Here is a 26,874-nt window from a genome sequence, read left to right on the forward strand (position 1 = left end):
TTAAGTTATTTAGTAATGATTCATACACAATAAGCTTCGTTACTAATACATTGTATGATACCTTTTGGTCGTCATGATTATAAATTATCCATTGAGTAAATAATAATATATCATAAAAATCCGTAGTCAAACTGAAAATATATTACTAGTGTATCCTTGAATGCATAGACTTGTTTGTCGTATGAATTGTCTGTAATTTCCTATCGTATACTTGAAACGATAAGAAATTTCAAATACATGTGAACTGAACTCGCACGTAACTTCTAGCGCACATATAATACACAGAAACAACCGAAACACAGCTATGGTGTAAAACGATAAAAAAAAAAATTCAAATACATGTGAACTGAACTCGCACGTAACTTCTAGCGCACATATAATACACAGAAACAACCGAAACACAGTTATACACACTACATTTGCATATAATTTTCTTAAGATAAACCACTATTGTGCCTAATCAATAAACATTTCCGATTATTCATGTAATTCGTTTGTTCGTGCTTTTTCGACCGATCATTAACACGAATGATAGCGAGATCATTGTATTTTACTTGGTTTGAAATAGAAATTATGTTTTCTATTTGTATTTCAATAATAAAAGAAAACTTGCTAAGTATCTTGCTCGCTGTATTTGTATAACTATGAAGACACTGAGTTTTTGTGAAACATTTGACAAGTAGTAAGTAAAATAATATGTATATGTAACTTTCAAGCAAATATAATATTTCAAGATTATATTTATTAATCTTCCTTTCTTCCCATCAGCCTATGGTACAGGCTTTGAGCGACCATCCCGCTTTGGGAGCATGGGAGATTATCAATGAGCCCGCTGGTTCCTGGGCCATACAATCTAATTCTAACCAATGCGCTGACACTTCTGGTCTACAAGGAACTGGAGCTGGATGGGCAGGCAGTATCTCTCCTGAAAGGTAAGATGCTGCATAAAATTGCTAGTTGATAATAATTGATACTAATTGCTAGTTGATACTAATGCTGCGTAAAATTTAGTTGAACTAATTATTAGCTTATCTTAGTAATTTGCAAGTGGGGTAGGTTAGCTTAGTGCGATTGACTAAAATGTCTGGTTTCACGTCTGGTGGAAACGACCCTCAATAACGCAACAAATAGATAGAGCGAGGTTACGAATTCAAAATCACAAATTCTATAGATACATGTTCAGAAGAAAGGATGAAATGCTCACACAGTCAGGAGCCAGTGTATTGTTGGATAGATAATGAGAAAGTGGGTTATGGGGAACACGTAATTGAAAATTATCTTTCTATAAAAGTTCAAGCGGAGATATTCTGCACATCTAGACACGAGGAACATCAACAGTGTAAGTGGAACATGAATGGTGAATACACTTCATACGCCATTGTTTGTGAAATTTTGTACCGGTTACAAAATATTTTAAAAAATGTTCCTAGGGCTACCGCTCAGCATGTTCTTATTAGCTTCTCAGAAATGCTGTGCAACATGATTCAGAAAAATGTTCGTGTAATTGCAGGCGAGCTAGACATACACTACAGAGATGTGTTCGTGCAATTGCAGACGAGTTAGGCATACACTATATCACTTTTGGTTAGGTGATAAAGTTGGACATATGGGTGTCACACAACTTTACACCGGCCAAGAAGGATAGTCGTCTTGAGATGTGCAGTTCTCTGTACGAAGTAACTGGTAAATTTTCCCGGGTTTTACTTCTGGTAAAAGAAATAGATCTGTTACTACAATCGTAAGTGATTGGGTCGTGATCACTGTCCAGAACGGTTTTCAAAATCACTTCTTCACCCGAAGAATGTGTTGATGCAGATTTTGCCGTTAATGGCAGAGGTGTTTCATAACGCCTTTCTTCTAAGATGCGAAACTATTACTACTAATATTACAGTGCTGGTCTCTATGAAATGCACTGCAAAGTTGTCCGCAAGCATCAAGCAATAATTAAGAGTAATGATGCCCTTATGTTGAATGAAAATGCATGCCACTCAAAGGACGGTGCAGGCTCTCCAGAAGTTGGAGCATGGAACCCTTCCTCACCCATCGTATTCTCTTGCCTCTCGCACCATTTACGAACTCTTTCGCCATTTCTATTACTTCTTGGCATGAAAGAACTTCCCGATAGCCGGTAGTGCTTCGTGCAGTTAAAGGCTTCTTCGAATCAAAGATTCTGGACTTCTCTTGTAATGGAATCCAATCAGATATTGAGCAATGTCAAAAAATATGTGGCCTCCATCCCAGTAGCATAGTTAGGGTTATTTTTAGGGGTCAGTGAAGGGACTCCAAAATTTTGTGGAGGCTATTCATGCTTAACACCCTTCGTGCTTAATACATATATATACAGTAAAAGCTTGTTCAACGGACATCTCACAATGGCGGACACCTCCACAAGGACAAACATTTTTGTCCCGGCAAAAATATACCCTCTCTGTACGGACACGTCAGTCTTTTTTACCCTTAACGTTTTAGTAACCTCTTCATAACAGGAGTAATTACACTCAGCTCGTACTTATTTAGTATAGAAAAGACTTCCTGCAATCTGAAAATAAGTCTTCAATATATTGATTCCTTCAACTTGTCTAGCAGTTACAAGCCGTTCAGATAAAAAGAAAAATAGTGTCCCCTTAATTATACGACCGACTTTGCAGACAAATTATCGCAGTCTTTTTTCCAAGGAAGTTATAAATCCTCATTATTGCTTAGTTCTGTCTACATTTTAGGTGTTTAATAAAAAAAATATTGTATATTCTTATTGAATGAGTTTTACTTTTAATACAGTCAGTAAACGAATTAAAGGAATTTTATAAAAGTATGATTAGCACTTGACAAACAATTATCACACAAGCGCTATATCAACAATTTCGAGAAATAGGTGGGAAGAAAGATCGTGTATGGCAATGTTACGTGCAAAATTATAAAGATAAGTCAGTATTTTGCAAATATTGTGAACATAAATATGTATGCGCAAATGTTGATAAAATGGTGAGATATGTGTTTTCTGGCAGTTACCCAACCTAATTTGTTTATAACATTTAAAAATGTAATGATTATAATATCAGTAGTAAAGTCAAATTTAAAAATCCACTTAAATGTAAATTTAAACATTTTAGCGGTATAAATGTATGTGGACTTACTATACCATTTTCCCACATATTTACTTGCATAGAACATATTGTAAGTAAATACCCATTTATGCTTACCTTCTAAATATAATAAAATATTAATAAAATAACATAATGCCGTTCAGAATATACATTTTAAAGAATCCTCTGGAGACAACACTAATAATATACTGTGATAGAAAAAACGAATTTAACTTTGAAATAATAACATAGTAATGTAATGGAATTTTCTTTGTGATTGTACATAAATTCCCGGAAAATTCCCATTTTTGGGAATCTTCCCGGGAATATTCCCAGGGAATTTTCCCGAAAAATATCTTCCCGGGGATTTACCCATCACTAGACATGTTACGATGAACATGTTACCAAAACTGATTTAGGATTGCCACGTTATGAACAATTGTTAAGATTAAAAAAAAATTGCAAATATTGCTTTTAACAACATTAACGATAAAAACAAGAATAAATAAACCACAAATTACAATAACAGTATCGAAACCGATACCAGCATTAAAATGCTGAACTGACAACCTACTAAGAAAATGACCAAGTACTAAATTTCTAATAGCATGGTCCTCTCAAAAAACTCAAAGCAGCCTGGTCGTTCTCATCAAGCTTATCTTGTTGGAAATCAGTAGCATGAACTGAATAATTTATTTTCCAACAACAATTTGTTTTAACCACTGTGTTCATTTACTTTAATTATGCATAGTTCCTGAATTACATTAATAGAGAACATTGTAAACAAACAGTAATAGCTTATTTGAAATTATGATAGGATATTCCGATTGGAAATCCCGATTGGAGATTCCTGGAAATATTTGAAGGTCAATGTACCGTAAATTCACTTGACCATGCTGAGAACTCTTTATACCTCATCCCTCTCACACGGAAGTCTAAGTATAAACCATTTTCCATCCCAACATTCTAAAAATGGACTTCACCTCCGTTTCATTTTTTACCCCTCAAACCTCTGTACAGAGTTTTCTTGTCGCACACGGGCTACGCATTTATTTATGTCGGCTCCACGCATTTATTTCGTTTTCGCCACTATATTATTGTTTCTCTCCAGTCATCGGGAATTAGTTTTCGGAAGTTCAGCATGTCTTCTCAGCAGTGTTTTATCCCTAAGTTTTTTTTGGGGGGGAGGGAAAGTTATAGGGGGAGACCCCATTAAAAATGTCAACCTTGTACTTTATGCAACTCATACCTTCATAGCATGTGTGCAAAGAAACTGTCTATATACTTTCAAAGAACTGTATCTTTGTTCTTCACTGCTACACATTAATTTTTAACTATTGAAATATAAAACTTCTCCATAAGAACTAATAATATTTTGATGAGATAAAGATTCATATTCATTCAATTATTAAAATATTAAGACTATGCTAAAAGGTTCTTACCTTTTCATGAACTACATATTTAAATACATATTTTTAATAAACCAACGTATTTTACATTTTAAGATTAAAAGAAGGCAGTGCAATTCTTCTTGGGCATGCATTATACCAGATTTTTATAATATTTCTTTTATGGAAAAATTCCAGTTCCCGAGGACCTTCCATGGATATTAACACAGGTGAACTTAAGTGATGTGGTGTAAGCTGTTGTCTTAATTTAGTACAAATTCGTGCCATACTTGAGAATGATCTTTCAACTTTGCAGGTACCTATGGACACAAATTTAATATGGCAGCTAGATGTCGTAGTGTAGGAAAACAGTCCCCAATATTATCCACTTGAAGTTTACGTAAGATATAACTTAACTTCATATTCTTCTATGCATATTTCTTTAAAATTGAATAAAAACACTTATATTCAGTTACACACTCTTCAAAATTCAAAGAAAAAAATCACACAAAGATTTGACTTATTGTATTGCATTATCCATAGGCATAATGTCACCACAGTTGAACACTTGAGACGATAAAGAAATTTTGCCAATGCTATCCCTAAATCTTCTATCAAAATTTTCTAGCAACGCTATCACATATGGCCGCACAACTTTTTATGGAGTTTGTCATAGTTTTCAAAATCTATCTTCAGAAAGGCGTAAAGACTTTCTTCCATCACTTTCTTGATACTTATGAAATGCTTCCAAATAAGTCGATGAATCACTCAATGTCCTTCAAACGAGAGGATGCTACTGACACTTTCATCAGTAAATCACTAAGAGTAAGTTTTCCGGACTGTAAAATTTAGGGTTGCCATATGTCGGTATTTTGTACGGACTATTTGTATTTTTGGGTCCGTGTCCGTGTCCGTATCGTACAAAGCATGAAATAGGAAAATGTCCCTATTTGACATTTTTTGGAGCTGCCCGAAAATTTCCGAGTCGGGAATTGCTAAAATCTTGGGAAAAAGAATTGCGTTTTCATCATATAACTTATATTTTAGTCACTTTTAATAAAATAGGTTACGTTTTTAAGAAGTGTCTCATTTTCCCATTCCACAGTTCTTTTGGTTAGATTTTTTTTATATGTAATTTAATGTCATGATTTATTATATTTGTGTTATGAAAAAATATATAATATGCTAGTTTCCAATAGTGTTTTTTTAAGTATTACAGTAAACAATTCTGTGATAACCTAAAAAGGTGGTTTTTAGGTAAGAAGTTTCAACATATTTACTCTGTGTTTGGGAACCGTACCTTTAATGGGTCGTCATTTTAAGGATTGTCCGTATTTTTGATCAAAAACTATGGCAACCCTAGTAAAATTAGATTCAATGAATTAATTGGTTTCAACACTTCTTTATAGCGAACAATAAGATCGTTAGCTTTTTGTACTGGACTACAACAACAATCCCCCTGCCTCTGATGGCAAATTCCCACAATCTATGTGTATTTCATGTAGAGTTACTACGATTGCCGCCAAACAGTCAACAAGGACTTTGACAGCTCGAAAGTGATACGTGGAACGACTGTCTCCTACTCTCACAAGCTCCAGATTGGGATCATTCATGATAGCTTGTAATGCTTTTAACTTCGTATGATTTTTCGGTGATAGCTGAAAATACTTCCATAGTCTGTTGAAGATCCAATAAAAGCTTTTTACAATCTTTCATTTTTGTCGTTACATTAGCTGCGGCTACATTTAATCAGTGCCTTTTGCAATGAACATTGTGCTTTCTGTAGGCCAAAATTATCCTTGAAACGAACACAAACACAAACACCATACTTCTTTTCTGAGAAGTTATGATTCAACTTTGCAGCAAGATTGATGAGAGGTTCATACTTCGTTGTATGGGGAATTTCGTTCTTGAACATGAAATATGCTAGCTTTACATTTGAACATTTTCTTATTTCTGTTTTTCAGATTGTGTGTGTAACATTGAATATACAGAAGTACATTGTTCCATCATACTTTTTACCTCGCAATCTATGAGCTTTTTTTATGAGATTCGTTTTGTTCATGTTTTAAAAGTTTATCTTTTGAATTTTTCCCTATACTTTTATTCCAGTTTGTGAAACCTTTCGTTATGAAAATATCATCAGAACCTTTTGGAAGTGGTCTATCTTTAAAATATATACTACATACTTGGCAAAGCGCACGAGTTTTACCATTGTCTAATGGCAAAAGCCACGTGTAAGTTTTTTCCTATACGACAAGGAAACATATTACGACATATCATCAACATTCTAGTCGATTACATTTCGGATACTTCAAATAACTCTATTATAAAGAAATATAACACTCCAAGTATTACACTTCAAAAGCACAAATACATTACATTAAAACCCGATCACAACACTGTTGTTACTTTGTGCTGATACATATTAGTTAGTGTTCAGCTTCTCAGATAAAAGCGAATTTTGTAGGGAATTTTAGCAGGTGTTTTCTCGAAATGACAAGGGAACTGGGACTAAAAGAATGGTACCCTGAAAAGAAAATGTGACTTTTTGCGAAATATGAAAAGGGACATCGACTGAAAACTCGCAAAATCGAAAAACAAACTGCACATTAAATTTAAAACCGGAAACATATATATATGGTTTGGGTACAAAACCTCGCGGCGACAACCTCGCGCACCAAAACCTCGCCTCCCGAAACCTCGCGGCCCAAAATCTCGCCTGGCCAAAACCTCGCCGCCCAAAACCTCGCGGGACAAAATCTCGCCGCCCAAAACGTCGCGGGCCAAAATCTCACGGGGCCAAAACCTCGCCGGGCCAAAACCTCGCGCCCCAAAATATCGCCATACGCAAAATCTCGCCTGATCAAAATGTAAATGTTCCAAAAGATGATAAGGATGACGGTATAAAAGACGCTGTTTCAGAAAAAAGTATCACGGGTATTTGACCAAGTCCTGCGATACCATATGAAAATTCTATTTCTGTATTAGAGGATTTCAATGTGAAGGTAGGGCGACAGGATGTTTTTAAACCGGTTATAGGGAAAGAAAGTCTGCATAAGGAAAGTAATGACAACTAACGGAGTTAGTTTCGTGAACTTTGGAACATCCAAAAACTTAAAATTTCAACAAAAATCTAATAATATTTATGAAAGTATGAAATAATATGAATTTTTACGACGTCCCTTGATTTTATCCTGTAGGTTAAAGGAGGCGTAGATGACCAGGATGAAGGAAATGATCGAATAAAGAAAGTGGGAGGAAACGGGAATAACCCGAGAAAGCCCACGCACACGATGTTTTGTATCTTCTTCTTCTTCTTCTTCTTCTTATTATTATTATTATTATTATTATTATTTGTAATGTGGAATTGCATATTAAGAAACTCATTGGGTAAATTGTAAAGAAAAGTTTCATTCGCGGCGAGGTTTTGGCCCAGCAAGATTTTGTCCCGCGAGGTTTTGGCCACGCGAGGTTTTGGGCGGCGAGGTTTTGGTCACGCGAGGTTTTGGGCGGCGAGGTTTTGGCCCGCGAGGTTTTGGGCGGCGAGGTTTTGGCTACACGAGGTTTTGGCCCGGCGAGATTTTGTCCCGCGAGGTTTCGGCCGGCGAGATTTTGGGCGGCGATGTTTCGGCCGCGAGATTTTGTCCGTATCCCACACTTGGAACCCTACATTGGAAGTGAAATCTGAGACATTTAGCATTGTTTCAAAACTTTTTGTTATTGGTACAAAGCAGTACAAAGACTGCATAGTGAAATGAGAGTATTTCGAAAGAAATCGTAGCATGTGGTACTGAGTGAAACATCACACTGGAAGTGGAATTGAGGCATTTTGGGAATAGATACAAAACTTTTTTATTGCTGGTAGGAAGCAATATAAAATGTTCTTACTAAAATGACATCATTTTGAGAGAAATTGAAGCATATGCCATAAATAGCTCAAACTAGAGTGCCACACTAGAAGTCAAATTTGGGGCATTTTCAGACGCACAAAACTTTTCTTTGGAAATCAACAGGAATAAAGTACCATTCATATAATATCAAATATATTTAGAAATATGTTGACAGATAAATTACCTTGAAGGATAGTGTAATGGATGAGGTACTGAGTAACAACCGTGTTTCCTTTCTTTTTGCCAAGGTCTTTGAGGTTCATAAACTGGCAAGCGGATGCAATCCATCAGGCGGCTTCCAATGCAGCCGTGACAGTTGGAACCTGGTCTTCAAATCCGATCTCTGACAGCATTGGAACAAGTAAGTATTGGATTTGGTACAAACTTAGCAATCAACGCTCTTACAGCTCATTCGTGCAATAGCTTCTCCTAACATTTTGTACTAAACCAGATGGTTTTCAGCAACATTAGTTTTTTATTTTATCTAAACTGACTACGGAACGAATGGAGGTTAGCTCATTCTTTCCACAGAAACGAACTGATTAATAGATGGTTATATTATCCTCAGTATCAAGCAAGGATTAATAACGACATGGCATGTGAATGGCATCCTATGTATAAATTAACCTTTACACTTCCCCGTAAAAACATTTATTCCTGTTACTTTGTAAGTTGGCTATTCGTTTATATTTATCTTGAAACCTGGTCACATTAAAGCAGAGTTATTTCTTTAGCCAAATTTTACCATAGATAAAAATGGTGATAAAGATTCTTTGAAGTGAACTGTTTATGATCGATCATGTCCTTGAGTCATATCTTTCAAAAAACTGAACTGACATTGACATTAATTTCACAAAGGCTGTTTGGAGAACATAACAAAACTTAGAATATTTAAGCAGTTATAATGTAGATAACGTTTAATAAATAAAGTATCATTAATCCCATCGTTGAAGATTGGTATTAGGAAAATTATCTCACATATTAGCATTAGCAGGTGTTCTTTTCTGATGAAAGTAATCCCAGACAGTTTGACATTAACCAAATTATGAACGTTTTTATTGGTCATAATTTGGGTTGGCAAGTTACAATCGATCATTTTATTGACAAATAGTGAGTGAAAAACCTGTCACACGTTAACATTGATTTTCCTAAGATTATTAGAGTTAACTTTGAACGTTGATAATGATTACAGTATGGATGTTTCTAAGCGAGATCTTTATCATCAATCTTATTTTTGAGGGACAGGGTACGAAAAGCAGTTTTACTCATTAACGTCATTATTTGTGCTAAAGTGGCCATACGTTGCACGTTGTTCAGTAATGGATTAACTGATTTAGAAGCAAGATAATGGATTATGTTCTTAAGGAATCAAGTCCTTTCACCAGAAACTACCCCAAATACTTATCATTATCATATAGAACACACTTCCATTTCTTTTGATCCAACTAAACAGAGATGACTTGAATTAAATTGTGGCTCAGTGGTAGAGCGTTCACCTCTGGTGCTAGGGGTCTCGAGTTCAAACCCTGCTTCCGCCAAGTGAACTTCGTGGTGGTGGACAAACACCGTGTGCGTGGGTTTTCTCGGGGTTCTCCCGTTTCCTCCCACTTTCTTCATTCCACCATTTCATTCATTACTCATCATCACCGTCTCCTTTAGCCTAACCGGCATAACCGTGGGAAGTAAAACTCAAAAATTTCATTTCATTTTGAATTAAATTGAACAGATCTTACACGATAATAATGTACGCAAGGTTTCGTCATTTACTTCAAGTTTGTATTTTGAATATCTCTATTGCCTCTAATTTTTCGGAATAGAATATTATCGTTACTTGAAAAGTTGTTTCATTAACATTTATTTGGTTCATGAATTGGGCAGTAATGCCTGTTGTGTCAATAAATAAATAAATAAATATAATCTATTTCTTTGTGTGTGTAAGAGAGAAAGAGAGGTGGAGAATATTTTAATTTCATATCTTTTGCATGTCACTAGACAAATGAATGAAGTACATGTTAGTTTACAATATAAATCCATCAAGAAATAACCTTCCTCTAATATGCCTTGTGTTTAGCGTGTAGGAAATATTAGCAACATCGTTTTACTTGTAGTTTTCTGCGATATATATAAGTACTATTAACTGCATGGGTGATAATAATTTAATAACAATTTATAGTACTATAATGTACGACACTTCTTTTACAGGGAACTACTTCAGTGACGAATGTCTGACTAGTGTCGGAGGTCGAAGCAGAGGAACATTGGACTTCTACCAGGTCCATAGCTATGATTGGCAAGGTGCTTTTGCTGGTAATGCCGCTTTTGTGGTAAGTATTTATCAATATTATGATATAGATCGTCATTATCTAGCATGTTGAATAAAATATCTTTAATATAATGGTATCATTCATTTTCTTTAAAATATTTACTGTTTAAGAGAAACTTATAATGTAAAATTATTTACTTAAGTTTTAGAAGATCCAGGAAAAAATGACAATTCAAACATTTAAACTATTTTCTATAAATAATAACTAAACTATATATAAAAATGTATAACGCATACAAGAAGACATTCTTTTATCAAGATCCTATTTTGAGATGTCCTTATTTGAGGACACAATGATTTTAAGTGTAAGTATAATCATTTTAAGTATTTTGCTGGGGGATATTGTAAGTAGGATAAATTTTTGGGAAGCGTTTATATAATGGAAAATAGGGATCCTTGTTACAAAACTGGTCAGTTCTCTCCAAGAAATTTGCAAGTTCGTACCTAATTGTCCATGAAAAAGTTATTCAATGTGTTTAATAGATATAACGGTGAATTTTATTCGTTTATGATTCAGGTGAAAGCTTCCGATTTCCAACTGGATAAACCCTTAATCATTGGAGAGTTTGCCAGTATATGCTCTGCAGGACGCAGCATCAACGATCTCATGGATTACTCCTATAATAATGGATATCAGGTGAGTGCAGAGATTGGCATTAGTAGACCCTACTTTCTACATCCTGCCTTTACTGTAAGTACATAGAGCTTCAAAAACACTTACTTACTGATGTTTTCAATTATCATGAATTAATATAACTATAGAAAAAAATGAGAAAAGAGATTACATTTTTTCCTATCCTCTATTGATGAAGAGAATAAAATATCATAAATTATTTTGTCTATTCAGTGTAAGTTGTTTCATCTATTGCTGTGGCTCCTTCATCGAGGGGTTGTAGTGGCTCAGTAGTATCCTCACCTTTGCTCACATTTAGTGAGGGGATACCTGGTTCGATACCAACCCACTCCAAGTGAAGTTTATGATGGATATACAACGTATTCCTGGGCTTTCTCCATTTTTCGACTTTCTTCATTCTACTATTTCAGTCATTATCTACATCACAGCCTCCTTAATCTCGGTGCAAAATCATGGGACCATAAACCCGAAATATCATTTATTTTGTTCTTCGTTGGCATACTGACACTTCGTTTTGGCTTTCCACGTCTAATTCCTCTGCATAATTTTCCTTCTATCAGTACTAGAGTCAGTTGGTACTATAAAATGAAAGTCAAAATCTATTTCCTCTTCTCTGTTCATAATCATAAAACATTGCTTTCATTTGCTTATTTTAATGTTTCCTTGTGTTTCTCCTATTTTATTTCTCCATACTATACACAATATTTCTGTTTAATAACGAAGTTCTATTTCTGTCAATTTTCTTCTTTTGCACACCAATGCAAACTTTGTTTTTAATTAATGTCACATAAAAATATTACTGTAGTCTAATCCAAACAACTCACATGGGTCACACTAATTACTACACGCTAATGTTTTGTTGCACTAATATACTATACATTGGTAGAACCTTAATGTTATAATGTTAATTCTAATATTAATACAGTAACAAAAATTGATCTCACAAAAGAGGACAATACAGCAGATAAGGAAAATATTGCAGTTATTCCATACATGGGAAAAACCTCCAATCAACTGGCAAGACTACTGAAGAAATTCAACATCAAGACGGTACACTGTCCCCCACCGAAGATCAAGTGTTCACTACCAACCCCAAAAGACCCATTGGGACTGACTAAAGACATCGGGAATCTATAGGATCACATGTGAATGTAACGCCACTTACATAGGCAAAACGGGAAGGAATATATAAGGCAGAATGAAAGAACACCATCGACACACCAGGCTGAAACAACCTGAAAAGTCTGCAATAGCCGAACACTGCTTACAATACAATCATACGGCTATATGGAATCAAATTGAAGTTCTAAAGAAAAGCAAACAGTTCTGAGACAGGAAGATACATGAAGCTCTATTCATTCGTACACACAACAGGGACGAAGGTTATCATCTACCTGACATCTAGCTTCATCTTCTCAATACGAAAACAACCAACATCCAACCAGAGAACAGTTTCCACCGGCAACATCAGAGCACGCTATTGGCCAAAACAATAACCAATAGAAACACAGCAATTCCTTAAGATTACAATATAAATTGTACGACCAGCACACTCCAACCCATAGCTCAGATGTTACCGCAGAAATGTAACGAAAGCTCAGCACAGCAACATTCACTCTGCCAGCTATCCCGAGAACACTGGATTAATAGTAGACGCCAGCAAAACTTTAAGATAATCATAATAGGCCCTTTGGTCTGTTAAAGCTGCTTTTGGATATTTGAAAGGGTCCACTTTGTCAACAGAATCACGTAATATTTTAACCTATCCAATCGACTCTGTTATGGTCACGGCGAATTGCCATGTATTTAATTTTCTTTGCATTTACTTATGGAGCCGTGAAATAAAACCTCTGCATTTTTATCTATTTTCCTCATATCATTTTCTATCAAACTGGGATCATGACCATATTCCATAACTTGGTGAGTGTTATTCAGCTCGAAAGCCTGATTGGTATCTTTAATTTCCTTTACAGTGTATTCCAAAAGAAAAGTTAATAATAATTTTGACAACGCATGTTTTTGTTTTAGGTCATTCTCAATGACAAAGCTCATAAACAAGTATTTCACAGCTCAGATTTTACTTTAGATTTAATTTAAACACATTTCTTAACCTAACTAGCATTTTTGGTATACCAAATTCTGCAAGAATGCTGTACCATATTTCCCTCTTAGTCGAGCTGTAGGCCTTTCTGAAATTAATAAATAATTGATATACCGAAGTGTTTTATTTCCTTCTCTTTCCGAATATTCGGCGAATGGTAAATATCTGGTCGATAGTTGATCGGTTTCTCGTATGTCTGTGCAGATAAGCTCCAATAATTCCATCCAATATGTGTATAATTTCATTCTTGCTCACAGAATGTTTGAGGATTTTATTAGATGTTCACAAAACAGAGATGCCTCGATAATAATTATAATTTGTTTTTCTGTTTTTCTTGCGAATTGGAGCAATCATTAATTATTTGCACTCTTATAGCAATTCCTTCTGTTCCAGATGAGGAGAATAAGTTTTTTTTGTATTTTTTCACAGTTTTCACCTCCAGCTAAAATTAATTCAGTGGGGATATTGTCTAAATTCGGATATCTGTGATTCTTTGATTTCTTTATAGCAATTTCTAGTAATGGAATATAAAGTTCTGTTGCATGCTCTTCACTTCCTCCACGAGCATTATTTTTTGGACTGTTTGTTTAGCAAATTGCCAAAGGAAGCTTTCCAACAGATAAAAATACAACTGTATTCGTGAGAATTGTACCGTCCACGTTCTTTAAATTACAAGCGCAGGGTTGGTAACCTTTCTTAAATTCGTCGATTTCTTTATATCTGTCCCGAATATTTGGTTTTATTGTTACAGTATATTCAAGTTCAATAACTTTAGCTTCCAAATAATCAAAATTTTCCCCCTAGATGTTTTGTGAGATTTCTGTCTGATATAAACGAAATTTTGTTTAGCTCTATCATTTGGATTTCGAAGCCAACACAGACTTGCCTTTTTCTTTTGTTTGCTAGTTTAGTGCATTCCTGGTCGAACCATAGTTTGTTCCTATTTACAGCGTGCATCACCTTTTCTTTTGCTTAAATTTTAACGCTATCCCTAATTTTAACTAAAGTATCCTAATCTACCAAAAACCAAGAATTAGTTCGATACTTCTATCGGGTATTATCCTCTTTATATTTCTTTAATTTAAGACTCTTCTTTATCAAATGCTGATTATTTCCATTTTCATCGATAATCTCTATCTTATAATCGCTTATTTCAAGTAGTGGTCAGTATTACTGCTAGTTTCTCTTAACTACCAAATATCAGTTACGATGGATTGTCAACTATCTATCAAAACATAATGAATTTAAATATGTGTGTCTTCATCAGCTGAGATCCAATTATATTTATGAATGTCGGAATGTTTCAATTTTTTCTTCACCTTTTTCGATTGGGTTTTGAGATGTTATAAAGTTCGCGAGTGTAACATCGTTATTGTTTTCATTCTGTAGTTTTTCGTTCCGTATAATGTTTGAAAACATTCTATCATCCTACCTTTGCATTCAAATTCCGTTATAAAATTTTTATATGGTATCACGGGAGTTGGGCAAATATATCAACTGTCTTTTATATAATCATTCTAATTTTCTATTAGCGTATGTACATTTACAATATTAATATCGAACCACTGACCCTTAGGAGGTATTATCGGACCACTGATCCTCATGTATATCATGAACAAATCCAACACGTTTAATTGCTTATATTATTTGCGTGTGAACGAAACATTCTATTCCTAGTTAGTGATTTTTATTACTTTGCCCATAAAAAGAAACGTAAATTTTCTTATCTACATCACACCCTTTCCTTCCTGTCTAATTTCCTGAACTCCTCCCAAATCCACTCTATATTTCTGTAATTAAATAATTAGGATTTTAATGTACCTTCCCTGTGTAGAGTTCTTGTATTCTGTGTTTCAAATCTCATGTCGCTTATGCTTTGCTAAGATCATGACAAGTTGTCAGTCCTCGTGCAAGGCTTTTGTGAATGTTTATGAGCAAGTGCCTTTTTCTTTTACCGGATGAGGTTATTATCTTTACACCAAATCCTTAATCTCGAAAGCCATTCTTGTCGTTTGTCCGCAACTCCTTATTCAATATAATCGTTGCATAACCTCCATGTCTAAAGACCTTCCCGTGGACCAGCAGCCAGAAGACGAACCATATAACGATGAAAGGTACACAGGTTACGTTAGAATAGCATCAAGTACTTCTTTCAGTCATTCGCACATCCAGTGGAAGATTGTTACAAATCAAAAATTCACATTTGAAGGAACATGACTTTTAAAGTTTGGTATTCTATCAAAATCACTCCCTGAAATACTGATATTTCTGCCATCTAGGGGTTAAATTATTTAGTTATGTTTCTGCAAAAATACCGCCAGATAGAGCTCGTTTTCTCTCTCTCTCTCTCTCTCTCTCTATTCTCTTTTGAGCGATGATAACTCAAAATTTCCATTTTTTGAGTTATAACACTCTTCCATCGGGTGTGCGATGTATATCATAAGGCAGAATTAAAGAATGAATTCAGAAGTTTAAAATATCTTCTAAATTTAAAGAGAGAGAAAAATATTTATCTACATAAATTAATTATTTAAAAATGCAAGATAATATCTGGAATCCTACCAGGCAATTCAGCTGTAGTATATATTTTTCCAAATGGAAATTCTTGATGTATTCATAATGACGTAGCTAAATCCCTACAAGTAAATTTATTATCGAAAAAATGATATAACCATAACATGTCTTCTAATCAAATGTGTTCACAATTAATAGTATTAGTGAGCTCACTTTTTATACATAAGGTATATTATTTTTTCTGCTTCTCTACTTTCAGGGGGCCCTAATATGGCAATATAATGCAGGAGGAAATTGTGCTGATTCCCAGAACACGCAGCAGCAAGGCTTCCAACACATCAGTGGCTACGATGGTGTTAGCATAGACGTCTAAAAATACTCCTTTATTGACTGAAGTACACACTGTATGCAATTCACAAAAATCTTGTATTAAAATGTCAATTATGTAATAAATTTCATATCATCAATTATTAAAAATAATGTTTCTTTTAATACGCAATTGTCCTTTCATACTATGTATAAAATAAAAACTTACACCGAACCGAACAAGGGTATAAGCTAGAATAGATGATTAAATGAATAAAAAGTAGTAAATAAACAACTCAACAACCATCCGTGTTTTAAATCATACATTAATACGGATATAGATGCCTGGGTACACCTACTGCTTTGTTAATTTTCCCCCCTTTATTTATTAAATCAACTATTGAAGCTTATATTTCTATTAGGTTTGGTTCAATTACTATTGCTTTTAATTTTAACATATGATAGTTATGAACATAATCTATGCATTTTTGAAATAAAAATATATATATTGTCTGATGTTTCCTTACATATATTAAGCATTAAACAGAAAAGTTTCTGTTTAAGTTTAGTGTTATTGCATTACCACTATTACCAAATGCAGTATCGTCGTAAGTAGTGATTAAAGTTAACCACAATTAAGAAAAATTTGCCCAAAATATGAGAGTTCATAGCCAAAATAGCGTATTAAAAGCGTGTTTAAGCATACGTAACCTTGATAGCGTAGTTTTTTTTTTAAATAACTGTAGATTATCACTTCACTATCTCCTTAAAGCAAGATGTTTTCTCTGTTTATTCAAATATGTTAATTTTGTAATCATCTTAAATGAACTAACTATCCTTAAAAGTGCAAATTAAAGTCATTTACATCTGCTGTTTAAAAACACTAACTCTGTTAAAATATTAAAATCTCCTAGTATATGTTTTAGTTAATTTTTTTTATGATGCACACTTTTTTATACTAAATGAAGTTAGTCCGGGAGCAAGTGGTATAAAATCGCACGTCCGTGCGATTTTAATGGTACAATTGTACCGTGTCATGCGAAAACGAACTAAGCGCCACTTTCATACTCTTAAGAAAATTACGTTTAAAGGTTGATGTCCAGCATTAAGGTAGCCGTAATCTAAAGTGAAATTATGTTTCTTTTTTTGGGAAAGGTGTTGGTTTTCCTCTCTTTTCGATTGTGCAAAACGTTCTAATTGTTATCAGGAACCAATCGTCGCATTTACGTGGATTTTCAAAATTTGGCGCTTAGTTCACTTTTGCATAACACGGTACAATTGTGAAACATGTTTTTTTCTGTTTTGGTATGCATTAGCTATGACAAATTTAGATGTTTCCAAGTGAAAAAATTCCGCAGGACAATATGGCGACCATTCCAAAATGGCAGCTGAGCTATACATAAAAGTATTCGTATCTCGGTTATTTTGCAGCCGATTTTGATGATCTTTTTTCAAAATTGCAAGTCTACATTGGAGTAATATTTTTAGTTATTACACTTATTGCGCTATCTGCAGTGGTTTTCCAGTTTTGAAAGAAAAACTATTTTTACCTCTAAAATTCCCTTTGTATTCGCTGTCTGAATTATTTGTCAACGTATCTTGGTAATTCTATTTTTAAAATTACATGTGTTTTATATTATATTTATTGCCACTAGGCTTTAAATTTTACTTTAAATATAGTTTTTTCTCGAATTTTAAAGGGTACAGTATGAACGTTTATGAAACAATGACCCCTAATGTAACATATACAAAGAAAACTCATAAAAATAATATTATGTACAGTATGTTTTCATATTATAAATCATATATTCATTCATTTTCGAACTCCCTACCGCAGAGTATTTCAGCTAGTGTGCTGCACTGCTCACATACAGCATAATTTGAGATACATTACTGAGAGGAGCTAAAACTCCTCTCCATCACTCTCTTCATCTGATGAATATTCAGCGCATTTATTACTCTTACATCATCTCTACATAGGTACAGATCAGTGCACAGAAGCATGTGTTGCCAATAGGAGCACAATTTAGTCAAACATTGACTTTTATGACATGAACATTTCAGTAGTTCAACTACAGTAGATGGAGCAGTGGGAGCTGTAGTCAGAGGAATGAAATCACTATTCTGAATAGTCCAGCCATAACCGTTGTGAGCTCAAGAAAGTTTAGGATTTGCCACAATATCATTTTGCCACACTATACATTGATAATATGCTCGTAGTATGGCAAGATGAAGAGTTGGCTGTGTTGGAGGTATTTTCTCGGATTTCAAACACTTTTTCTGAAAAATAATCCATCGTGCATCACTAACAGTTGAATTCTTGGCATTGGGAATGTACAACATACACGCAAACCTTTCCAAGGCACTGAAAATAGATTGTGATGGTTTATGTTCCAATCCCATTTCCGTGAAAGCTGCAAGATGTGGAGTCGCACGTTTGGAAAGTCTTCCAGCAAGAGATTTTGCCTTACCCCGCAAATCCACCGGTTGTACCACAGCCAGTAAAGGCATGGAATCCTGGAAAGGCATTTACTTTTGCTGACACTAGAGCATCATACATTCTTCATTTCTTATGACGAATTCCAACAACACATGAAGCGTCAGGACAAAGCATAGGGTAGAGCAGTAGAGCAAGAATTACAATATCCTTATCAGGCGAGTAGATATCAATAGAAGGTGCACCTTGGATTGTTGAATCAACAGCATGAAGTATGATCTTCGTATCTGCTTCTTCCTGGGAACTAGAGAGGTGCTTTACATCACGGTGTGAAGAAGCTACTCTGTTACTCCACGCAACAGTAATTTTAAGATTGTTCTTAACGCACCATGCTACCATCTTATGTGTTAAATACCGCGTCATTTCAGATTTAGTTTCTTCATGTGACAAAATCATCTTCACAGGAACGCTGTTGATTCTGGTTGAATCAGTAATATGGTAAGCGGTTCTCACACTATCAGCTAAACGCTTCACCTTTGTCTGATTCTTTAGTGACATTGGTAAATCGTATCTGTCAAACACAATTTGAACTTCATCATATTTGTCGAAATAGTTCATCACACGACTGATGAAGTGATCAGCCAGATTTTCGCATGTCGTTCAGATAGATTGTGGTTTATAAAGGTTTTGTAGCAGTGGCATTCCATCGAAAATTGCAATCCACATTCCAAAATGAACCACAGGACTTATATGTTGATCTGAGCAGTCAAAGTCTCCAGAATGCATAAAAGATCACTCTTCTTTGGTGATAACAGCATTTGACCTTCTGTGATAAAGAGAGCACGTGGAACAACACCAAACTTGAAGTTAGTGATTGCATCCTTAAGGTTCACAGTTGAACCTGATGCTGTTCTTAACATGGCTTACGTTCTTCCTCCAACATGGAAGATGATATCGCACATGTATAGCATGGCCATCTTCTTGGTTGATAGCTATATTAATTTTTATTTGTAGTGTTTTGTTTCCACTTTTCTTTAATGCATCATGAAGTTTCTCTGAGACTGATCACATCATAGTTTTCTGAGAGGATTTTATCGGGTGTGAGATCAATTGCAAAAGAAACACTCACTTTTACTAAATGGAACACACTAAGAACCTGTCAGCCTGGAAATGCTGGGTATGTTTAATTCCATTGGCTCGAGCAGAGAAGACAGGTTCTGTTTTTTCAAAACTTCGCTTTAAACGGTAAAGTTTACTGCGGCTGTTGGTGGCTTGGAGGCAACTTCTATGCCATGAAGCCTTTCGCTCAAGTAGCGTATCAGATGTAATTTCTCGAAACCTTCCAGCTGCAGCCACACACAGTTCGTCACAGTACTGAGCGCTTTCTCTGATATAGTTTAACATTTGTTCATGTGAGGTTGGATTTTCAACTAATTTTTCCTTGGTATTGGTTTGGCAAATTATGCACAAACTATAGTCAATGGATAAGTTCGGAATTTTTAAAGGAAGTGTCTCTTGATCCATCATAATTTTCTGATTTTAAGTTCTCGACGTCCTAACGATCAACATCTTCTTGGTGTTTACCTTTATCCACAGTTTTGGGGCTCAACAATTTTCTCCTATTGGAAACTCCATTAGTATGCACTCCACTACACGACACTGAACTGAACTACACTGCACTGAACCTCACTGTCCTACACTACACTACACTATACTTCACTTTCTCGCGAGTTGTTACTAAATCAAGGACTTTAATCCTTAGGTCGCTACAGTAACAATGATCTAGAAAGCGTTTATATACACAAGATTATACATATGAATTAACTAAATATTATTACACCTACTAAGATAGGTTTAATACTTTAATAATCCTTTAAACTTAAACAATAATATGTAAATGTTAACTAATATAAATAAATTAAAAAACAATATAAGGTAAATTTTGGTTATTAGGTTTTAAATCATCAATGACTTAGAGCACATTACATAGCGCCATCTATTGTCCATATTTTTGGGAGTAAAAAAGTAATGTTTTTCTTTTAAAACTGGAAAACTACTACAGATAGCGAAAAAAGTGTAATAACCAAAAATATTACTCCAACGTAGACTTACAATTTAAGAAACAAATCATCCAAATCGGATGAAAAATAACCGCTATACGAATACTTTTATGTGTAGCTCAGCCGCCATTTTAAAATGGTCGCCATATTGGTCTGTGGATTTTTTTCACTTGGCAACATCCAAATTTGTCATAACTCATGTACAACAAATCAGAAAAACCATGCCTCACAATTGTACCATGAAAATCCCACGGATCACCACTTGCTCCCGCATTAAAACTACAGAGGACGGGCCTCTGGCCGCTCTGCGGCGAGACAGGACGACCAGCAGCCAGAGGACGACTTAGTGAAAAATAATCTACGGAATTCAAAACTAGCTCTGTTCGGTTCTGTCTCGTACTATCGTTAATTATTACAATAATAGAAAAAGATAATGTTAAGACTTTCAATTCTAAGTACTAGTAGGACTTGGGGTACCTTATCAACGTAAACGGGCAAAGCCCGAATCTAGATTGGGCATTGCGTATGAGTCTATTAGATACCATTCGCAAATAGCGGCTCCCGGTTTTGTGGAAAATTTATTCATTCTAATTTGGTATCTAACTAGGGATGATACCATACCGGGATCAAGAACCTGGGAAAAACATATATATATCGTCTGAAATCTCTAGCCATGAGAAGTACGAAACCGTTTTCAAATCACGGGCAAACCCGCAACCTGACCCTATAAAGGGCCAGTTTGTTGATGTTTGTGCCCCTATGTACGGCATATTGCACGGAAGTAAAAAATGAATATTACACGATGCATCACGCTTAAACGCCTGACCCATTATGTTCGTTCTTGGCTCATTGCTAGAACGTGACTCGGGAAAGAGTTTGATATCACTTTCCACCCAGACGTACCCATTTGGTCAGTGTTGCCAACGAATAATAAATACAATGTGGCGGATGTTTTTGTACCACTTGATATATATCTATGAAATGTGGCATAAACATCATTCGTCCCTAGAGAAAATGTACTGTAGACCTACTCTTATCCCAAGGATCCCAGCCTGTCAGTGTTGCCAACCGAGTGAAAAAAGAAGTTGTAAAACAGGTTCCGTTCGATGAGACGTTTATACATCAAGCTTGGCAGAAACATCACACGACACTATAGCAAACAGACGTTGAGTGTGACTATTTCCCAACCATTCTTGGTTTCCAGTGTTGCCAACCAAATGTAAACATCACAATGTTGAAAACGGCGTGCGTAACATTGAACAAATATATAACAAATGTGACTGAAGCAGCATTGGACAATGGAAAACATATTGCGAGTGTCCTCGTCTCCCAAACACTCAAGTGTGGTAGTGTTGCCAACCAATGCGAACATATAAGATTTTCGCGTGACATCTATAGCACTGACGGACATAATTAGATTGTGACCCATACTAGTTTCGTAGTGTATTAGTGTGAACCCACAAGCACACATGTTGTCAGTGTCTCCAACCATTCTAAAATACATTTTCTTGAAAGGTTGCCTGACCAGCGCACGGGAACAACCATAGTGTGTTTGCTGTTGTGTCGAATGATGTTTATGTCAAGTTTTGTCTCTATGCATGCCATGGTCAGCAACCTTTCAAGAAAATGTGTTTTAGAATGGTTGGAGACACTGACAACATGTGTGCTTGTGGGTTCACACTAACATACTACGAATCTAGTATGGGTCACAATCTAATTATGTCCGCCAATGATATAGACGTCATGCGAAAATCTTGAATGTTCGCATTGGTTGGCAACACTACCACACTTGAGCGTTTGGAAGACGAGGACACTCACAGTATGTTTTCCATTGTCCAATGCTGCTTCAGTCACATTTGTTATATATTTGTTAAATGCTACACGATATTTCCATCATTCTGATATTTACACTTGGTTGGCAACACTGGAAACCGAGAATGGTTGGGAGATAGTCACACTCAACGTCTGTTTGCTATAATGTCGTGTGGTGTTTCTGCCAAGCTTGATGTATAAACGTCTCATCGAACGGAACCTGTTTTACAACTTATTTTTCACTCGGTTGGCAACACTGACAGGCTGGGGTCCTTGGGATAAGAATAGGTCTACAGTACATTTTCCCTAGGGACGAATGATGTTTATGCCACATTTCATAGATATGCATCAAGTAGTACAAAAAAATCCGCCACATTGTATTTACAATTCATTGGCAACACTGACCAAACGGGTACGTCTGGGTGCAAAGTGATATTATCAAACTCTTTCCCGAGTCATGTTCTAACAATGAGCAAAAACGAACGTGCTGGGTCAGGCGTTTAAGCGTGATGCATCATGGAACATTCATTTTTACTTCTGTGCAATATGCCGTACATAGGGGCACAAACACCAACAAACTGGCCCCTTATAGGATCAGGTTGCGGGTTTGCCCGTGATTTGAAAACGGTTTCGTACTTTTCATGGCAAGAGCTTTCAGACGATCATGGGCGGCGATTAGGGGGGCAAAGGGGGGCAGTTGCCCCCGTACTTTTTTAAAGTAACCTATTGCTGCATATACTCGTAGTTTCATTTGGAAATGTAAACTATGTATTACTGGTAATACAATTTGAATGTATTACTGGTTCATAGAAAAAATGGTGCCATGTAATTAATATTTGCCGTTGCGTGAGTACACATTGATTGTCTTCCGGTGGAGTAAAGGAAACTACAGGAATTGCGTTTTAATTGCTACAGAAAATAACCCAAAAATTGACCTATTGGAGTACAACAATTCCAGCATAGTTTCACTTCTTCTTACAAGGGCTGAAAGTCGACCAACAAATGCAAATGGCGGCATCCGCCATTTGTAAATTTCTTTACAATTTTAATACAAATAATACAATTTTTGAGTAAGTAATTCAAAATACACACTTTTTTTTCTTTTTTTGCATACTTGGCTTATATAGCTGATGCATCTATTAAAACACACTAATGGTGAAGAAGACAAGACAAAATACAAGGGCTCGATATGTTAGTCAGACGTTTGAAACTAATTAAGAGAACATTTCGCAAAAAAAGAAAAAAGAAAGAAAGAAAAGAAAAAATCACAAATTATTCTTTAATTGTACAAAAATTGGCAGTTCCTAAAATGTCTTTTCTTTTTTCTAAAGTAAGGAATATAGATTAAAAAGAGCGTAATTAGAAACAATTTCTATAATTTCCAATGTTTTGTAGTGTAATATACGAGTGAAGTAGTGTGTTTTTGAGTTGTGCGACTGTATAAGCAATTACATTTAGTGAATTCAACATAATTCTAGGTTTTAGAATTATTTTGTATAACTGGAGTGTGGAGTGATTCTAAGTATTGTTGTGTTTTGGTTAGAGATGCAAGGGCTCGGGAAGAAACCAGCTTTTTTGAAAAAAAAACTCGTTTTTTTCTGCTTCGTTTTTTTGCTTGGGAAATTTTGGGCTTTTTAAAAAATTTTGCTTTAAACTGATAAAGCAGACCTTGTTTCGCTTCTCTACAACGACAAAAAAAAAAAAAAAAAAAAAAACTCATTTAAATAGTGGCTGATGCAGATAATAATATGAAACCTCGAAAATAGACCATGAATTTCAAAAAGATTTTTTTTTAATTCTTAACATATGTACATTATATATTCCAAGGGATTAACCAATATATATAATAATATTTTAACCTCTTATATACAATAAGTACTTTAAAAATGATACACAAATAACTACCAAAATTGTATGTAGTATTTTTACTTCAAAATATCACACACCCTCTTTTTGAAGCAAAATAAAGAAAAACATGAGATCAATCTGCATATCAAGAGCTTCGTTTCGGGTGGTTCTGTACATTCTTGAAATTTTTCAGTTAAGTTTTAACTTTCATATACATTGTATGAATATTTCGAACAAATTTTTCACTGATTGATCACATACGTAATAATCTGTTACCACCTACCAGGTTCTTCGGATCTGCAAAATCGGTAAATCTCCAAATTCTGAAATGCACTGACTGCTCCTTAAGCTTGTTCAGAATCGGGAAAGTATCGAATTTTCTGTTCATAGATCATATACGTAATACACGGTTCATTTGAGCGTATGGTTTCCTAGGCTGTAGAATATAAACCCACCATCACGGTTTACCCAGTCCTGAAGGTTTCTGAATTTTTAACAAGAAAATTCAACATATCGTTACGAAACTTTTTTTTTTTTTTTTTTTACAAAAAAGTAAAACTATGGAATACATTTAAAAAGAGTGGAAGAATCAATCACTGTTCCAATTCACAAGAAAGACGACAAAATTGATTGTAATAATTATCGAGGCATTTCTCTTAACATTCTATTAATAAGACTTACCCCATACGCAGATGAAATTATTGGAGATTATCAGTGTGAATTTAGTCGAAATCGACCAGATATTTACCATTCGACAAATACTCGAAAAGAAATGGGCATATATTACCCAGTACATAAACTGTTTATTGATTTTAGAAAGGCTTACAACTCGGTAAGGAGGGAAACATTGTACAACATTCTTACAGAATTTGGAATACTGAAAGAGCTAGATTTATTAAGTGTTTAAATGAATTCCAGAGTAAAGTCCGAGTAGAAAAATGCGAGCTTCCACGTCGAAATTGGCCTGAAACAAAGATATGCGTTATCGCCGTTATTATTCAGCTTTGTTCCGGAGTGCGCTATAAGAAAAATCAAAGATAGGAACCAGGGCCTCGAGTTGAATGGTATTCACCAGCTTATGGTGTATGCTGATGATGTAAATCTGATAGGAGAACAATCGAAAGAAATGCAGAGTAGTGCTCTCAACTGGTCGGGTCGGGTCGGATTGAAGACCGACCCGACCCGTGACTCGACCTCATTGACCTGACCCGATTGACCCGACCCGACAACCCGACCCGACCTGACCCGACTGACTCGACCCGACAACCCGACCCGACTAGCCTGACCCGACAACCCGACCCGAGTTGACCCAACCGACAACACGATCCGAGTTGACCCGACCCGACCCGACCCGTAACCCGACCCGAGCTGATCCGATCCGAGTCGGGTCAGGTCGGATCAACCCGATCCGTTTGAGAGCACTATGGTCACGACACTGGGTGAACGCCAAAATGCACTCCCATTGGGAATTAAACCCGGATCACGTGTACCGTAGTCTTACACGTTACCACTAGCTAGATCAAGCGGCGGATTTGTATATGCATCTTAATGAATATTTGGCACTTTTGAGGTTTGGTTATTTCTTTTTATAACTGATACCAATGTCCCACGTGGGAGAAATTTTTTTTTTCTTGCTTTACTTCTATGTGACGAAATTTTTATTCAAGGTCAGTGTTCTCACCTGTTTGGACGGCAGGGGGACTTCTGGGAAGGCAATAGCAAGAGTATCTTGGCTGAGACAAAAGGAAATCGTTTAACTACAATGATAAGGGTTGAGGAAACAGGAGAACACCTGTGATTTTTTCCAAGCCTTCAACTTTCATTCCAAAATAGGTTCTTATGATTCTGGGACCCGTGCCACTTTGATTTTTCTTTCTTGGTAATTAAAACGTATTTTACAGTATATAAAGCTGCACGTAAGAAGATACATAATATGAATTTTGTAATTTAAGTTTTAAAAATACAGTATGATATTTAATTACAAAGTACTAATTTTATTTCATCACTTTCAGCCCAACAAATGAAATTCAAACAATTCGCTCCCTGGGTCTTGGTCATCAATACTGCGCCTTATTCTTTGTCTTGCAGTCAAGTCTTGGTCCTGCATTTCGTAGTTTTGGTGGTCTTTCATGCTATACAAGAGCCAAGAATGCTCGCCTCATCGGTACAAATGAAGACCAAGTGTGATTTTGATGATGGTCTTTCATACTATACGGAAAGCAAGAAAATACGCTCATCGCTACTTGGTGATCACCAAAACAAGGCCAAGAGCAAGATTACTATGCAATTCGTCTTGCATATCCAATCTTTATCTTGTTCTTGTATCGATGTCGTTCGACTTGGTGAAATAAAATTAAATATTCAGTCTAAGGTCCCTCGATTCTGCACCGAGGCTAAGGGATACTGTGACCATGAGAAATGAATGAAATGGTGGAATGAAGAAAGTGGGGGGAAACAGAACCCCGAAAAACCCAC

General features: G+C 35.5%; 1 protein-coding gene across 1 annotated transcript in view; it reads left to right on the forward strand.

Annotated features, from left to right (window-relative positions):
* The window catches only part of LOC145686269 (mannan endo-1,4-beta-mannosidase-like), a 32,373-nt gene extending 15,957 nt beyond the window's left edge, over positions 1-16,416 (forward strand). The window contains exons 3-7 of the mRNA XM_081759400.1: positions 769-932; positions 8,613-8,725; positions 10,567-10,688; positions 11,205-11,324; positions 16,196-16,416. Coding sequence (XP_081615526.1) covers positions 769-932; positions 8,613-8,725; positions 10,567-10,688; positions 11,205-11,324; positions 16,196-16,309 — 633 coding nt within the window. The 3' untranslated portion in view covers positions 16,310-16,416. The remainder of the gene's footprint in view (positions 1-768; positions 933-8,612; positions 8,726-10,566; positions 10,689-11,204; positions 11,325-16,195) is intronic.
* Positions 16,417-26,874: the final 10,458 nt, after the last annotated feature.

The sequence above is a fragment of the Thermobia domestica genome, chromosome 5, assembly GCF_964235325.1.
Source record: "Thermobia domestica chromosome 5, izTheDome1.hap1.1, whole genome shotgun sequence".
In the NCBI taxonomy this organism is placed as follows: domain Eukaryota; kingdom Metazoa; phylum Arthropoda; class Insecta; order Zygentoma; family Lepismatidae; genus Thermobia; species Thermobia domestica.